The 16,276-nt window shown below is 39.3% G+C and overlaps 1 protein-coding gene across 5 annotated transcripts in view; it reads left to right on the forward strand.

Moving 5' to 3' along the window:
• The window catches only part of SATB2 (SATB homeobox 2), a 131,518-nt gene that overhangs the window by 52,709 nt on the left and 62,533 nt on the right, over positions 1 to 16,276 (forward strand). For all 5 annotated transcript variants that reach the window (XM_030277768.4, XM_030277766.4, XM_072932406.1 and 2 more), the window contains 3 exons: positions 6,234 to 6,360; positions 8,428 to 8,551; positions 13,303 to 13,405. In XM_030277768.4, the coding sequence (XP_030133628.1) occupies positions 6,234 to 6,360; positions 8,428 to 8,551; positions 13,303 to 13,405 (354 nt within the window). The remainder of the gene's footprint in view (positions 1 to 6,233; positions 6,361 to 8,427; positions 8,552 to 13,302; positions 13,406 to 16,276) is intronic.

The following is a 16,276-nucleotide window of genomic DNA, read 5'->3' on the forward strand; positions in this document are numbered from 1 at the left end:
GTCTTTCTATTGATAGTTACATCCATAATTCCATAAGATTTTTAATATATTATATATAAATATCATATGTAATCATGTAATTGCGTAGTCTCTATTAAAGTTGGTGTACTAATACAGATGTGCAAGCCAGAAAGTGCTTAAATTGACTGGCTCATAGATGTGTTGTTTTGTGCTCTAAACCATCACTGGTATGCAGAGTTTAAGACAGAGTTTGAGCAAGAGCGAAGACTTCCAGCAGCAGCAGTTCAGGGGGGCTTTGTGCTTCCAGAGCTTTGTGTGGCTTGGCTGTGTTTTCCCCTTGGGTGAAGGTCACCCTTTTGTGCAGAGCCCTGAAGTTGCACAAGTCTCATCAGCTGGGATGGAGCATTCGTCATTTAGGGATTGTGGGTGTTCCTGTTGATTTGTGGATGTGTACATCACAGTGTAATCACATAGTTTATTCCTGTTCTCTCACTGAATTATTTATTATGGACTGAAATGAGGAAGGAGGGGGATTCTTTTGTATTGGCATAAGCATAGGATTATGTTCATTGTGTGCTTTCAATCACTACATCACCAATATGTCAATTGGCAGAATACAGTCTACCTGACATGTCAGGATGTTGCAAAGTTCAATTAATTAATGTTTTCAAGTGCATTGGGACCCTCTGATGAAAAAATGCTGTAGAAGTATGGGGGGGAGTATTCTGCTGATTATTTTTTCCCATCTATTACCCCAATGTGTCATTGATTGAAATTCAATAGAATAATATAGGCACCCTTATAACAATGGGCAAAGGCAGTATAGTATTTTCTTAGATTTTCCAAAAAGCTAGAAAAGACGGCTCAGTGATATAATACAAAAATTAATATAATCACTTTATTTTCTGGTCATTTCTCACGTTGCTTTTTCATCCTTTCTGCCTGAAATGTCGTTCACTTTGCTGGATTAACAGTAATAACTACAAATTATAGCTTTAAGTTACAGTATGATGATATACTACAGCCAGTGTAGAGGTAAGAAACACAGGTTGTTATGTACTGCAGGGTAGTGATTTTCTCCAAACTGATTTATGAATAAATAATTCTTTGTACTTATTACATGGGACAGGCAGTTTTCAATTTCTGTAACAAAATACAGCTCAACAAAGGAAAATTTCATGACAAAGCATAGGAACAAGATGCCTTTGAAGGGGACAAACAGATGCAGTCACTGTCACAGGAGCTTACCCATCTTGGAGAGAGGTCCTGTGATAGTGGCTGATAGAGAAATGGCTTGGTGGTCCCAGTAGTGGGGCGGGCTTTTACTGGGTATCTCTTTGAGGTCTTTCATTTGGAGCTGTAAAAGAAATGAGAAGTGCTTGGGTGTTAATGCTAACCTGCAATTTCTCCTGAGTGTCTGCTGTTTTGATATGAGTTGCTCTTAAAAAACACAGTGTTCGCTCAAAACTACTTGATTGAATTCACAAGGCAGCAGCAGATGTTGGTTGTGTTCTTAAACAGCCTAGTGTTTTCAGTCCACAATCCTCATGCTGTGGTCCTGGGATGCAAGGGAATGAATTCTAGGACACATGACTAGCTTTTGACCCTGGCAGATTAGCATGTAAAATAAATTACATTAATGCTGCATATGCATTTGCATTAATACTATGAGTATCCATTTAAGATGTAATTCAGGTACGCTCATCATTTGTGAAGGTGAAATCAAGAGTATAGCCATGGTGGGAGCAGGGGATGGTTTGAAGGGAGCCAGTGACAGGGTGAAGCATTTTCTGCTCCTATTTGCTCTGTTTAGCCACAGAAAGGAATTTGGAAAATGCCCCATTTGAAGAGTTTAATTTTACAGCAGTGATGTATTGGAAGGTACCTGAGATGCTCCAGTAATTGTTATGGGGCTATCCAGATTAAAAGTTACCTGTGCAGGTGAGTGGGAGGTGCAGGACCTGGTCTTCATTCCATTTATGACTGTTCCATAGTCATAGCTACACTAGAATAGGTATGTTCTAAAGCCCAGATGTGGCATTCTTAGAATGAGTGTGCTGTGTGGCTATCTTTCCATTTGCAATGACAAATGAGGTTTCTAGTCTATAGAGATAAATAATTTTCATGGGACAGTGTGAACTACATAATAATAGAAAGGGTTGGCCAGCTTAGCTGTGTTTGTCTCGAAAGCAGCTTTCTGCCTTTTGTCATTTTATGCTCTGATCAAAGTAGTTATTCTGGAAGTCTTCTTTAGCCCCAGACTTGCATCCATCCAGTTCACATCTCAGTAGGATGGCATCCTAGGAATAATCCCAGTGCTTTAGGTGCATCCTTTTTTCAGGTGATAAAATAAAGCTCATGAGGATCCTGTGATGAGTTCTGCTGGATATAGAATGGGTCAGCTGTGATGTAACAGGGCAATAGTGTAGTTCAGTGTAGTGTTCTGCTCTCACTTGTGTAGTTATCACTTTCTTCTCCCAAGGAGCTGCTTTTTGAATGAAGCTCAATTGGAAACATGCTGGCAGGATGACACATCATTGGCTTGAGTGGAGTGACAGCAATAAATTCAGTGGTTCTTATGTCAAACCTGACACTCGAGCTCACAGAAGTTTGCCACTGGTGTCTTCTGCCATTCTTGTGGGTAAAGAGAGTTGCACACATTTTACACAAAGATACTCCATCTTTTTTCCCTATCTACATTTCGATGAAGCTGAGGCTTGAAATTAATAAAAGACCTGACTACAGAAGTACGTGCCATTCAAGAACCAGCAGCCAGTGTGGATAGAGAATCTCATCTAAAATAGTCTTTAAAAACAAATCTTTTGAGAAAGCTAGTGCCTTTATTGTCTTTAATTGCCTAACTGGCCTGGGCTGCATTTGGTAATTTCTTGGTGCGTTGAGAGCTGTTCTAGTGTATGGATGTTTCTTGAGTGTGTGCAAGCATTGAAATCTGTTAACTCTCCCTTCAAAAAACTTTCACAGGAAAAAAGATCCAATAGATACAGGAAAGAGAACCAGATTTGTTAACAGAAGAGTTTTGGGAACTCAAGGAAGACATATTTTTGTATTTCCTGAACTTTCTGATCTATTATGCATTATCCACACATAATTTTGAGAAGGTCTGGAGCTGACAGAGAAATGATATTCCCAGAGAAGTAGTATATTCATTAATAACACAGTGACCTTCCTCATTCCTGTCCCCCATCCCAAGTCTCAGTTGTGGTATGATAAAAGCTCAGCCAGGCCAGTTAAAGTGATTTCTCTAAAGGCCTGACCTGTACCATTTGAAGTCAATGAGAGGAACAATAAAAAATGTGTAAGTGACCCCTTGCTGCCAGGCTGTTTTCATCTCAGCGTTGCTGTTATGCTAGAAACACCTAATCTGGATAAGAAGAGACCTTTTTAGGGGGTAAATTTTGGCCTGCTCAGTTTTTACTGAGTAGTGATTCAGAGATGTCTTAGTATGGAGAGAACGCATTTGCTCAAGAAGCTGGCATCATCTTCCCAAACATAGCCCAAGAGTCGCCTTAAGTACAGTGTTGGTGCCATGAAATAAGCACCTGTGAAGTCTGCTGAGGAGCTGAATGGAAACCATGGCTTCTGGCTATCGTTTGGACCAGCTTAATGTGCTCTGGAAAAAAATATTTCACACGTCATATCACACCGGCTGAAAAAATAGCGTGCATCAGCAGTGCTGTAACACAGAGTAAAGGACTCTCAGCAGGTGTTAATGTGCAGAGGCACTGAGCATTATGGTAGCACCTGTGTTTGTTTAAATCCAGCCAAAACAATTTCCTCTCCAGTTTTAGAGGAGGATTTAAAAAAAAAAAAAAATCTCCCTAACTTCCAGTAGTAGCAGACATTCCTGTAAAAGAATTTGCATAGTATTTCCTATGGTGTTCTCTGGCTGCACTGAATTTTTTTTCTTTAAACCCTTTCTGTGTCTGGGGACACCTTTAGTAACTTCAGTGCTTCCCAACCATCTCTTTGTCCTTTGCCAGCATTGCCAGGCCCGAGCAGTTGCAGATGGTGTGCTCTCTGAGTGCTTTCCTTAATTGAATGAAAAATAAAGCCTCTTGTAAAGTATTACCAATTTAGATGTGACTTATGGGGCACATATGATGCTTATTTTTTCAATTACATGAAAACTTGGCGAGGTTAAACATAGGAAGCCAAGTGTTCTGTGAAGCCAGTATAGATTTCTGGATTTTTAGGTGATTTTGCTTTAAATTATTATATAGCAGGAGGAGGTGAAGGAAGTCAGCAGCTAAACTGTCTTTTTCCAGCATGCATTTTACTCAGTGGACCCTTGATGCTCATTTCATGACTAATATATGCTGTACTATATGCATTTCTTGTTGTCACCAGAGATAACATTAAGTAAACTATCCCCTTAAGAAAAACAGCTTTTCTTGGCAAGTGGAATATGACTCAAGGAGCCAGCACTGGAGACATACGGTGCTGTGAATGAGTGCTGTGTGTTACTCTACTGGATCTGAGTCCAGGCACTATTTATACTGCAGCATATTCAGCACCAGATTGTTAAATCTTAATACTGAAACAGTGCATCATTGAAATGTTTTTGTTCTGTTTATGTCCCATTTTCAAGCATTGGATATCAAGCAACACTTACTAACTTTTTGTTTCGTTTGGACAATATCTCTCTATGCCAAAAGCTTTCTAATCTGCTCTTGAAGTATTAGCCTGCCTGTACCAGTATGTTACAGTGAAACTTTGTGCCACTGAGGATGAACTAGGTCACTTTCAGCTTTTTTCAGTGTGTGGTGACAGAATGCCTTGCAAAGCAGTACGTTGGTGGTAAATGCAAAGATTTAAGTGCTACAGAAAAGGAGCAGTACTAAAATAATTTCCTCTTCAATCTGTGTAGGAATGGGGAAAAATCCTCTATAGCAGGTACTTCTTGGGCTCCTTGTATTCTGTTATTGTCTCTTCGAGAGGTTTTGTTTCACTGTTTCAGTGTGGTATTTATCCTATGATCATTTTTGGGAGATCAGGATAAAAGGTTTTTGTAATTTACTGCAGTTCAGTTAGTTCCAGAGCTAGTGAATTGCTAGGAGTAGAAAGTGAAAAGAAGGAGACAGTTGAAGTTTCTTGGCATCACAACATCCTTCCAGATACCCAAGAGGAGTTCTTGGCATGTCTGTTATCTCAGAAGAAGTAGTCTTCTCATGTATTTAGTGTATTATTTTTTTTGAATTTATGGATGTCTTTTAAAAGATCACATAGTATATAAAGAAACCTCAGAAGGCATCAGTTTGAATGGAGAATGGTATCTTGTAGGGCTGAGCTGAGGAGAGTTAAGTGAGCAGAACAGTGGGGCAATAGGAACACAATGAAGGAGGGAATAAAAGCAGCAATGGCAATAGTGCAGAACAAGACTGAACTGCTTTGCTGTCATGTAAGATGGCACTGTGGCTTTTTTTGTTTGGTGTCTTCCTGGAAGTCATTCCTGGGATTAGTCATTGTTTTTGGTGTGGGTGGGCCCTCTGTAATTGTCTACACAGAAATAATACCTCTACACCAAATGTTTTACCATCCAAGTTTACAGTCTTTGTGAGAAGCTCATACAGAAGAGGTGATGATCTCTGTTAAAGAATGAACAGAAGTAGAAATAGAACATACAGCATTCTCCCCCGCCTCCAAAAAGCTATTTTGGATCTGTGGTCAGCAGCTTGCAGTTGTTTGGGTTTTTTGTTTTGTTTTGTTTTGTTTGTTTTTTTCCCCACAAAGAAAAGCAGCCATCTGCATAGTGCAACTTGTATCTGGGAGTGAACTTGTCCTGCTTGGTGGGTTTCCAGTGGCATCCATCCACACTGGGAATCGTACCATGCTTAGATGGTAACAGTTCTGAAAGCCCACACATAGGAATTTTCCTGTTCAAGTCAAAAGTAATGCATTTATTTACTGAAAAGTTTTTGTAGACTGCAAAATCAGGACTAGAAAGCACTTAAAGCTTATTCTGACTTAAAGAATTAGGTTTTAGAGCTATGATCAAAGATGTGAAGGAAGCGTCCTGTGTTTTCTTGCAGTAATTTAAGAGTCAGGAACATGTCAGCCACTGTCTGCTTAAAATTTTGAATCTGTTCCTGCTCTTCTCCACTGTTTCCTCAGGAGTCAGTAGAGAACAGATCTTTCTGGGCATGACTGCAATAAACCTCAAGGCAGAATCTTGGATCTTGGAACAATCGACTTTGCTGAAGGGTTTAATCAATGGCTGATAAAATATAAAGTATTTTTTGTTTTCTTTTCAGGAATAATCAAGCTTGGGAGGTGGAATCCCCTCCCTCTCAGTTATGTGACTGACGCACCAGATGCGACAGTAGCCGACATGCTACAAGATGTCTATCATGTTGTGACATTGAAAATCCAATTACAAAGGTGGGTGTTTCTGAACATCTGTCCTTCCCTATTCTCTGAGCTGCTCTGTTGGTTACAGCATTACTACAGAGATTAGCACATCCTGTCTTCATTAATTTCTGGGCTTTTGGTGAAATGAAAAAGAAAATTGAGAGAAGGGTGGGTCACCTGGCAGCTTTTTGGTGCATGTTCCAGCTGATATTGTATGTCTTCTGCAGTAGCAATATGGAAACAGAGAGGGAAAGGGCAGAAACCCAATCACATAAAGATACGGGGCTCTTAGAGGCATACCTTTCTACAGTCCATAATTTAATGGATTCTAAAGTTCTAATTTTATCAGATAATAAACTCCTTGCCTTTTTCTAGGGGCTGCACTGTGAAAATCCAGGTTTTCTGCAGCCAGTTGCTGAGATGTGGAGGAGGGGAGCTTTTTTTTTTTTTTACTTTTCTGTTTTTCTTCAGTGGTCTTTGGTCTTCCAGCAAACAGAAGACAAGGAAGGAAAGTGTCACTGCAGCTCCATTTGGCATTTGGAAAATACTTTCCTTCCCTGAGGGCTAGTTCTGATTAGCAAAGCAAAAGCTCCCAACATTTTTACACTTATTTACCCTCCTTTCCTCCCACTCTTCCCTCCTTTTTTCTTCTCCTTTCTCTCTTGGACTCCTAAAGAGTCCTCAAGTGTAAGGTTGCTGGCAGTGCATGGCATGCACCAGAGCTGCAGACAAGCTGCAGTCTCCTGTAGCTATATGGCCAGAACATGGCAGAGGAAAGAGTAAAAAGTAACAGACAGTCCAGAATAACTTGCTGACAATTCCTTGAAGCTTTGGCTTGAATAGAAGAGGGGCCCACAGGGATATGTGCATGGCCTTCGGTCACAGGTACATACCCTCCAACTGTTCAGTTCAGTTTAAAATTTGGAAATACTTGATGCTTCACTGACATTAAACTTCCAAACAGCAACATTTCTTTCTTGTTGAATCTCTGATGGTGCTTGGGTTTTCTAATTTCCATGAACAGGTCTTTGCTTGGTTTTATATGCTGTTAAAATTTTTCTGCTGGGCTGCATCACTGCTATGTAGTTGTAAAAGAGTGTCTAGACCCTATAGCTGCTATAGAGGTACCAGGAGTTCATATGGTCTGTTGTCACATCTGTATTAGCAAAGGGTGTGAACCTGAGATTAAGATCCCATTCTTTATCTTCAAAGTGCCTGAATGCCTGGATGCCACATAAATGAAAGACAGTCCATGACTTTGAGATAAAGATGATCACTGACTACTTGAACTCCTCAAGCACAGCTGAAGGGTCAGCTCTGAGGGAAAAGCCAGGCTGTAAGGGCAGAAGGCAGAACCACCTTCTGGGGCCATTGGAGAGCATGCTTTGAGGCTCTGCAGTATGAAATGGCAGTGACAAGCTTCTCCCACTTTTTTGATGTGCTTCTTGGGTCTGTCCCCATGCATGTAGACACAATCCATAAGCTTGTTAAATTAAAAGAGGCACAAGTCATGTGAAGACAAAAGCTTAGTACATATGCAGTTCTTGTGGAATGAAAGTGAGAGCGAACTGCACATGACAGATGTTGGACATATGGCTTAATGTGTTTCTGAAAGGCTCTCAGATACTTCAGTGATAAGGGCAGTATAAGAACCTGTATAAAATTAAACTAATTTTTCAAAGTCTTGCTTCCACACAATGGGGGCCCTCACTGTTCAGGGATTTTGTTAGTAGCAGTGCAGCATATATGTTTATTTTTCTACTCCAGCAGGAGTATCTTTGTCTGGAGAGGATGGCTTTACTCAGCCGTTCCTGGGGCTCATTTTATGCAGTTTCTTTGCTCTCCATCAGGCCCCAGCAGGAACAGTTATGGACACATAAGCCATAGGAGGATCAGCAGCTGCATGTTGAACTGCCCATCTTCTGGTAATTGTGCTTGATGGGAGAGGGATAGAGGGGAGAAATGCCTTGATGGGCTGGCCAAGCAGTAAACTCCAGGGTTGTGCTTGTTGCTTAAAGGTCTATAGGACTTGCACACAGAAAGTATGCATCTGTGAAGGTGATGTTTCTATCTGCTTTTTGCTTTCTGTTTTAACAGTTGTTCAAAGTTGGAAGACTTGCCAGCAGAGCAGTGGAACCATGCCACAGTTCGCAATGCCTTAAAGGAACTGCTCAAAGAGATGAATCAGAGCACATTAGCCAAAGAATGCCCTCTCTCACAGGTCAGTGCTTTCAGCAGGCTTAGGAAAGAAAGATTTGTAAGAACTAAAGCTCATATTTTTTTCTGTAAAGAGCCTACACTAAACAATTCCATAAATACCAAATAAATTTATTGTTTTCTTTAGAAAGGAGAAATACTATTTAATATGTTAAATAGTATCTTTACACCATGTTTTCTTAGTGGGTTGCCAGGTAAAAGTTATTAATTAATTGATTGGTTTTCATAGAAATGTAAATACATTATTTAGATTTTTATTTGAACCTATTGCAATAGGAATAATGATCCTCAAATACAAGATTTGAGTGGCTTCTTCCCACTAGCAGAGGCTTGACTTCTTCCCTAACCTATGGGTAGCTCTCATCAGCCTGCAGCCATGATAAAAAGTATGCAGTTTTAACAGTTGTGCCCCAATTTCTAGGAAACAGCAACAAAGAAATGTATATGTAATTATGTTAAAAAAAGAACAAAAACTTGGCCTCATTCTCCATGACTGCTTTTTAAACAGCAGTGATGTCATGTCTAAGACACAGGTTCCTACAGATGTCACAAGCTCTATTTGTACTTCAGATTGTCACAATGAGACATTAATAAAATTTTTATGACTTACTTCTCCTTGCCTCTCAGAAAAAACAGAATAACACTTTAGCACCCAGATCAGGTAACTTTGCCAGGCATGAAAAATGTGTACTTCTAAAATGTGTACTAGAGTCAGGTTAATCTGTCCATTGTATCTTTTAAAAGTCAAAACATGGGTAATTCCAGCTTCCTAAAAATCCAATGCTTTACTTGCTCATATCCAACATTTTTTCTCCTGTGATTGTCTGTCTTCCGTTGCACTGTATGTTCATTCTGCAATTCATGATCCAAAGCCTCCATGAACCAAGAGAATTCTCTCTGTTCACCACAAATTTGCCTTGCTGTGTTATGATTACAACTCCAGGGAAAGCACAGAGGTAAAATATGGAGCTGGTAGGAATCCCATTCTTCACCTTATTTAGCTATGTTGGACGTGCAGCACTACCAAGAACGGGAGGATTGTGTAAGGGAAAACCATTGAACTTGCTGGTTTAGTAAAGGAGTAACAGACACTGTAGATATGCACAGTGTGGAATCCACATTGAATATGAAAGTGTTTTCATTTTCACACAGTTTAAGTTTAATTTTTAAAAATAGAATTATCTGTGGAATCTGGTCAGCTAATGATGATTGCAGCATATGGTTGTCTCTACCCAGTCTTCTTTAATATCCAGCATAACTAAACTATGCATCATTTCACATGCAGAATTCATTTGTTATCTGGGTCTGTTTCCTCCCACTTCAGTTTCAAAGCTTACCAGGTGGAAACACTGCAGTTGGTTTACTCCTTCTATAGCCTCAGTCTGACATATATTACAAAATTACTGATGGCAGAAGCATAGCAGCCAGAATCCTTGCCCCAGTATTTATTTGGCAGAAAAAGCTAAGAGGAGATCCTTCTGTAGGAAATTGAACTTGCTTACTTTTAAGTACAGGTATAAATGACCTTGGCTAGTAACTAACTCTTGAACTGAGACTACAGAATGCAGCTTGTATTATTATTATTATTATTGCCATAAAAAGTTTCAGTCTCTTTTAGTTTAGCTCACAAAATGCAGAAGATACAATGGAAGGTTGTATAGAAGCTGTCTATTACCATCATCTGAATATGCCTCTAATACAATTCCTTCTCCCAAATCAGTTTTAAAAAAATATCGTGCCAAATGTGAAATGTCATTACAACCCCCTTGTGGTTAATATATTATTGACAGCAGCAAATTGCAGAGTGGTCTCTTAGGAGTGAAACTGCAGAGTAAATGCTGCTGTTTATTAATGTGTTCACAGTGCCTCAAGTACAGGAGCGGAGAGGGGCAGCGTGGGGAGCTCCCGCTCCCACCAGCGACGGTGCTCCTTCTCTGGTTTTCAGTGCCCGAGCTCTCCAAGCAGCCCAGATGGGGATTCTGATTGCTGCTAATGGGAAATGTAATCATTCACTTTGATTTAAAATTGTCCTGTTTTTTTTCTGCTAGGTGTATTACATGTCTGCAGCTTAGCTATCCTTAGCATACGGCTCCTGTTCAAACAAATAAATCCCAGTTAACCAAGCTGGGGGGAAGGAGGGTAGGTAGGGGGAGTGTGTGTGGCAGAAAGAAATCCAATTATTTCAGTATTTCCATCTTTTCATAGAGATCTCTGTCTTTCCTGTGTTGTATATCTCATTTCAGCACTGACCATGCATTTTGTCTCTTTGCTGGAGCAAGCTTTATTAGGATATGAGTGTGTCCCATGTTTTTCTTCTTGAACTTACTGCACCAGGTTTTCTTTGTGTATATCTTAGCTTCTGGTTTAAGTAGTTTTCGTTCCACATGGCTGTCATGGCCACACACATACCAAGCATATCTGCTGCTTTATTCCTTCATTAAGGATTTTTCCAGAAATATTATGCATTATTTAGAAATTTGCAACTACTGATTAGTTTTTTTCCCCACTCTCTTTTAAATGGATATTTCCTTTCTCCAGACTTATTAGGATTCGTAAGAGAAATACCCCTAGTGTTCCTGTACATATAACAGTGAGGATATGTGGTCTGAAAATTGTTATAGTTTTTTCCCTTGCAAAAGAGAATCTGTCCTGGGATTTTTTCACCAATGGTTGTTTTACTCTCTGATTTTAGTTTGTTTATTTAGTTATGTTTTGCTTTCTCAAATAAAGGGTAATGGGATAATATATTCTGTGATATTTAATAGCCTCATGATTTCAGTTGTGTTGATTTCTTGTAGAGCTAGATGATTTGGAGAAGGAACCTTGCCCCCCACACACACAAAAAAAATTAAGAGAATCAAACTGATATGTAGATGGAGTTCAACAATTTCCCCACCCTTCTTTAGTGAATGGAGGTTTAACTGAAGTGATGTAAAAAAAACCCCAGGTTTGCTCAACTTTGTTCAAAAACCCTCTTCAGCAGAGGCTATCGCCATGGCAGGCTTTCAGAATTCCATTGCTTGTTAAAATGCTGTAGAGCAAGGGAAGATTTATGGGCAGGGAATTGCTGCTGACTGCCACAATGCTAGGTTTATGTCTCAAAATATTGATTTTAATTAGAAAATTGAATCTCAGTTTTAGAAATTGGAGCTGCTACTTAAGGTTCTTAGTTCATAGCATGCAAACTCTACTGCAGTGCACCCTAGCACTCTTTGATGCACCATAGCACTCTTTGAGTAGAAAGGCAGAGTGAAAAGGCAGAAGGGCCTCTTCAATGAAAGTGAAATTACCTGCTGAAGACTGAAAGTAATCTATATCACCCAGTTATCTTAAATTTCTCAGTTTTGCTCACATTTTTTAAGTTCCTAAAACTCAAGAGTTAGGGACAGAGTCCCATGATATTGCAGTAAACAGAACAGGAGGCTGGGTAAATCTGGCAGAGGCAGGGATGATTTTGTTTTTAAAGCATTGTTAAATTCAGTGAGCCAGTGATTAAGCCTTGTAGCTTTCCAGAGATGGCCAAGAGCCTGCAGGAGCTTGTAGGCCAGAGCTTGAAGCCATAGTTTGAGCTGTGAGATCATCCTTGCTCTCTCCTCTCAGTGCAGAAAGGTTGCACAAGGTGCTACAGCTTTCTCTGAGCTTTGATGTAAGTGCAGAAGGAGGGCATGAGGAAAATAAAATACAGTCTGTGGAGAAGATGCATTGACTCCTATGTCTTGGTGCTGTTAGATTGCCTTTCCTTACTGACAGTGTACACGTGATGGGAAAGTTTGATCCTGGAAGGTTTCAGAAAGGGGAAAAGGAGAGCAAAATGCTGTTAAAAGGATGCCTCCGCATAGGATGGAGGAAGGGAAGGAAAAATAGAATGGAAGAACTACCAGTAATGGGGCTGTTTGCCACCCTATGGGCAGAAGCACTCCAGGTATAAAATACCCTTTTTATTGGTTATCAGATGCTGGAAAATCAGTCTGCAGCCATCTCTTCAGTCACCTTGTATGGAGTTGCTTAGGGGGAATTTGCAGAGTAGGGAGGGGTTCTGGTTAGGCAAGTGGCATTTCAGCTTTGTTGAGCTTTCTTGTGGGTTTTGACTGCTCTGTGTTGTAGTATGTGTAGTTCCCTGTGCTCTGAATGGCACTGCTAATTTCTCTTTTGGGTGATTCTTCACACAAGGGCTAATCACACGTTTCTATAAATTATATTAATTTAACTTATTTGCCTAACTGTTGTTCTGCACCGAGTAGCACGGATGTTCTCCAGTTCTTGGCTGTGCAGTCTTGCTGCATTTGGAAGCAGAACAGAGACATCTGAAAAGCGTTATTTGGATTATGCATGCTGGAGCATCTAATCTTACCTTTAGGATCTGGTTCCTAAATTGTGCTTGGTGCAGTGAGCGTGTGTTCCTCAGCACGGCACTGCCTGTTATGCAACTAAAGTTTGGCTATTGCAGTATCACACGTACAAAGCAAAGTAGAACTTCCCCCAGCCTGAGCTGCAGGTCTCAGTGTAGATTAGTATTACTTTTTTTTTTTTTATATATAATTGTGCAAAATAATTATTTTGTGATTTTGTTCATGGCTGGGCATATAGACTGGAGAATAAAACCAATCTTTTGTACTCATCAGATGGTTCTTTTGGATTTAAAGTCACACATGTATGATCATTATGCACTCACGTGTCATTTGCTTTCCCTGGAAAAGATTTCTAATTGTGGAAGATATTTTAAATCAATTTTTGTTTTTCTTTCTATACTTCCAGAGTATGATTTCATCCATTGTAAATAGTACATACTATGCCAATGTGTCAGCAACCAAGTGCCAGGAGTTTGGGAGATGGTACAAAAAGTACAAGAAGATTAAAGGTAAATTGATTATTTTTGTTGCTTTCCAAGTTCTTGAAATTCTGCTGACAGTTTGGAATTATTTGCTTTAAATAAAAGTAATAATAAGCAATAATAATATTTGTGAATTTGTCTACAAAAAGGACACTGTCACAGCATATTTGAAATTAAATCTGATACTTTACAAACAAGGCTGGCATGAAAACACAGGACACAAAACATGCTTAAAATATCCCATTTAGCTGTGCTGAAAGATCAGCTGTGTTTTGAATTAAGCAAAAACATTTTGGAAAGAAAACATTGTAGTATCTCATGATTTAAAAGTTAAATTGCTATGTAAGTTGCCCTCATTTAGTTTTGTTCCTGAAAGCTAAAATCCTGACTTTTTAAGTCACATGTGCCTTTGTTCTCTGTTTTCAATACTGCAAAGTGTACTGACATTCCTGCTGTATTTTATTCTGTGGAATCTGGATACAGAACATTTAATATTGATTTTTGGGAGACACTTATAAACAGCAAGGTGCTGCGCCCACTGAAGTTAAGAGAAAAATAGCCCATTGTCTGTATTTTTTCTATAGTGAAATTGTATTAGTAGGTCCTTAGTGCCTGAGGCAGTAAAATTATTCTAAGTAAGTTCATCCCATTCTCACCACTGAACTGTCTGATCACCTGTCAGTGGTGCACAAAATGGTGGAAGTGGTGCACATAATAGATGCTTCCATTATGTGTGATTTATTCTTTTATTGTTCCTTTCCTTTGACAAGGGACTTAGGTGTGCACCAGACTTAGTAGGTTTTTGGTTTTTTGGTGTTTTTTAACACTCATGTGCTTTAAATGCTCAGGACTTAGAGGATAGTGGAAAGCTTTTTCATAATTCTACCTGGGACCTCTCTTCCCAGATCTGCATCACCCTTGGAGAATAGCTGTATGCTGGGATAGGGTTTTCCATAGTTTTTCTCTCTCTTACACTACTGAATGGAAGATTCATTGTCTGAAAGGAGGCATAGACTGTTATTGTTGTTTCTGTCTGTGATCCTTTCAGTAGCCAGGAAATTCATAACAGAACTCACAAACGTTATGAAAAAATAGGGTAATGTCATGCCCTTCCTGAGAAATCATTGTATTTTCAGTTGTGTGAAGATTAGCACTTTTCAAAAAGAATGTGCTGTCTTTTCCTCATAAAAGGCTGGGAAGCATAAGCTATGGAAGGTTACTTGTTTTGTTTCCTTAGGACAGACTAGAAATCTGCATAATAATACCATAAAAAGTCTGCTGCTTGAGTTAGGAGCACATGAAACAAAATTGCATGAAACATCAGAACAAGTTCTGAGGCATCTGTTTTTTCTCTGCACATCTGGCTTGTGCAGAGCATACCTGTAAGACACTCATGCCTGGGCTCTGCAGTGATTATATTTTCAGTAGGGGAAAGAAGAAAGAATGTTCTGTGGTGAAATTATTTGTGTCTAGAAGGACAATTGTCCAGGCAGGATTGGAGTAACAATGCAGTCAAGGAAATGGGACATTGCTTTTCACCTATTAAAATGGTTTAGGCTAGAAGTAAAAACGTTGACTGGACATTTTAACCCTCATGCCAAATAAACTGGATATTTTCTTTTCTCTTTAAATTGCCATTGTGTGACTCAGAAGTGTTTCTTTTCTCTAAATGGTGTCTCTTAATAACAGAATTTTATTCAAAGTACTTTAACGTATCCTCTTGGTTAAAAAGCAATCGAAAGAATCAAACAGCTTTGAGGTCATCACCATTCACTTTTACTTGCTGTTCTGGGAGAACAGAAATAGGCTTTTTTTTTTTTTTTTCCTTTTTCAAAACTGGGCAAGGGTGCCAGTTGCAGAGGCACCAGTGGCCCTTAACTGTAGTGTTCTTAACTGTAGAGACACTACTATAGCTTCTGAGTATTTCTAGTACACTGTTGTCTTCTACTTTCTTCCACTCTTAGAGCTTATGCTCTTAATTTTTCTTTACTTAGTAAGTGCACAGTTAAATTTCTAAGTGCAGTAAAAGCAGAAGGAAACCTCAATCAAAAGGTCAAGGATCCAAACCCGAAGAGTTTGCCAGATAACTCTGTATCTGTGCTATTCAGAGGCACAGCCAGTCGTTGCTGCTTGGAAGTTTATGTGTGTGTTAGTAGGAGGAGAAAAAGGAAGGTTAAGGTATGTGTGAAGTAAACACAAGCTGCTATAAAGCAGTTCAAGTAGTGTTGATTCATCAACCATATGAGTGGGAGAGAAAACAAAGTGTCTATGGCAGGTACAGTGGTGCATGGAGAATAAACAGCAACTTCAGAGCAGTAATCTTAAATGCCTGCAAACAGGAAGACTTCTGCACTTTAGGTGGTTTAAATTTCTCGTCATCTCTCATTTAATGTTGTTTTGTTTCTTTTCTATAGCCAGATAGTTCTGCAGGACAGCTCAGTTAGTGTGCAAAATCAGTGACTCAAGTTACATGCATCAGTCATCATGTACTCCTTTAACAGTATTTTAAAAAAGGACTTCCATGAAGGTGAATGGATGATGCAGTGGTTTGTTTTTTGGGCTGGGCAGATTAGGTAAAATGATGATTTAGAGTTCTTGGAACCAGCACCCGTATCCCTGTGTAATTCTAGAGGTGGTTACTAGAAAGTAAAAGCAAAAAACAATTCACATGAGCTGTGGTAAATACAAAATAGGAAGGGGCTTCAAAATAACTTTATTGACGTTGCAAACTAAATGCAGCCTACAGTGTTAAATGTGTTTCCTATTATCTGCTAATGTCTGTTTTAATAAAACAGTGGGAACTAAATGGTTGCTTCTTAATCAAAACCATGATTTCCTAAACATAAGCTATGTGATTCTGTTACAAATTGCCACATATAGATCTACTAGGTCAAACTT

This window comes from Taeniopygia guttata, chromosome 7 (assembly GCF_048771995.1).
Source record: "Taeniopygia guttata chromosome 7, bTaeGut7.mat, whole genome shotgun sequence".
NCBI lineage: Eukaryota > Metazoa > Chordata > Aves > Passeriformes > Estrildidae > Taeniopygia > Taeniopygia guttata.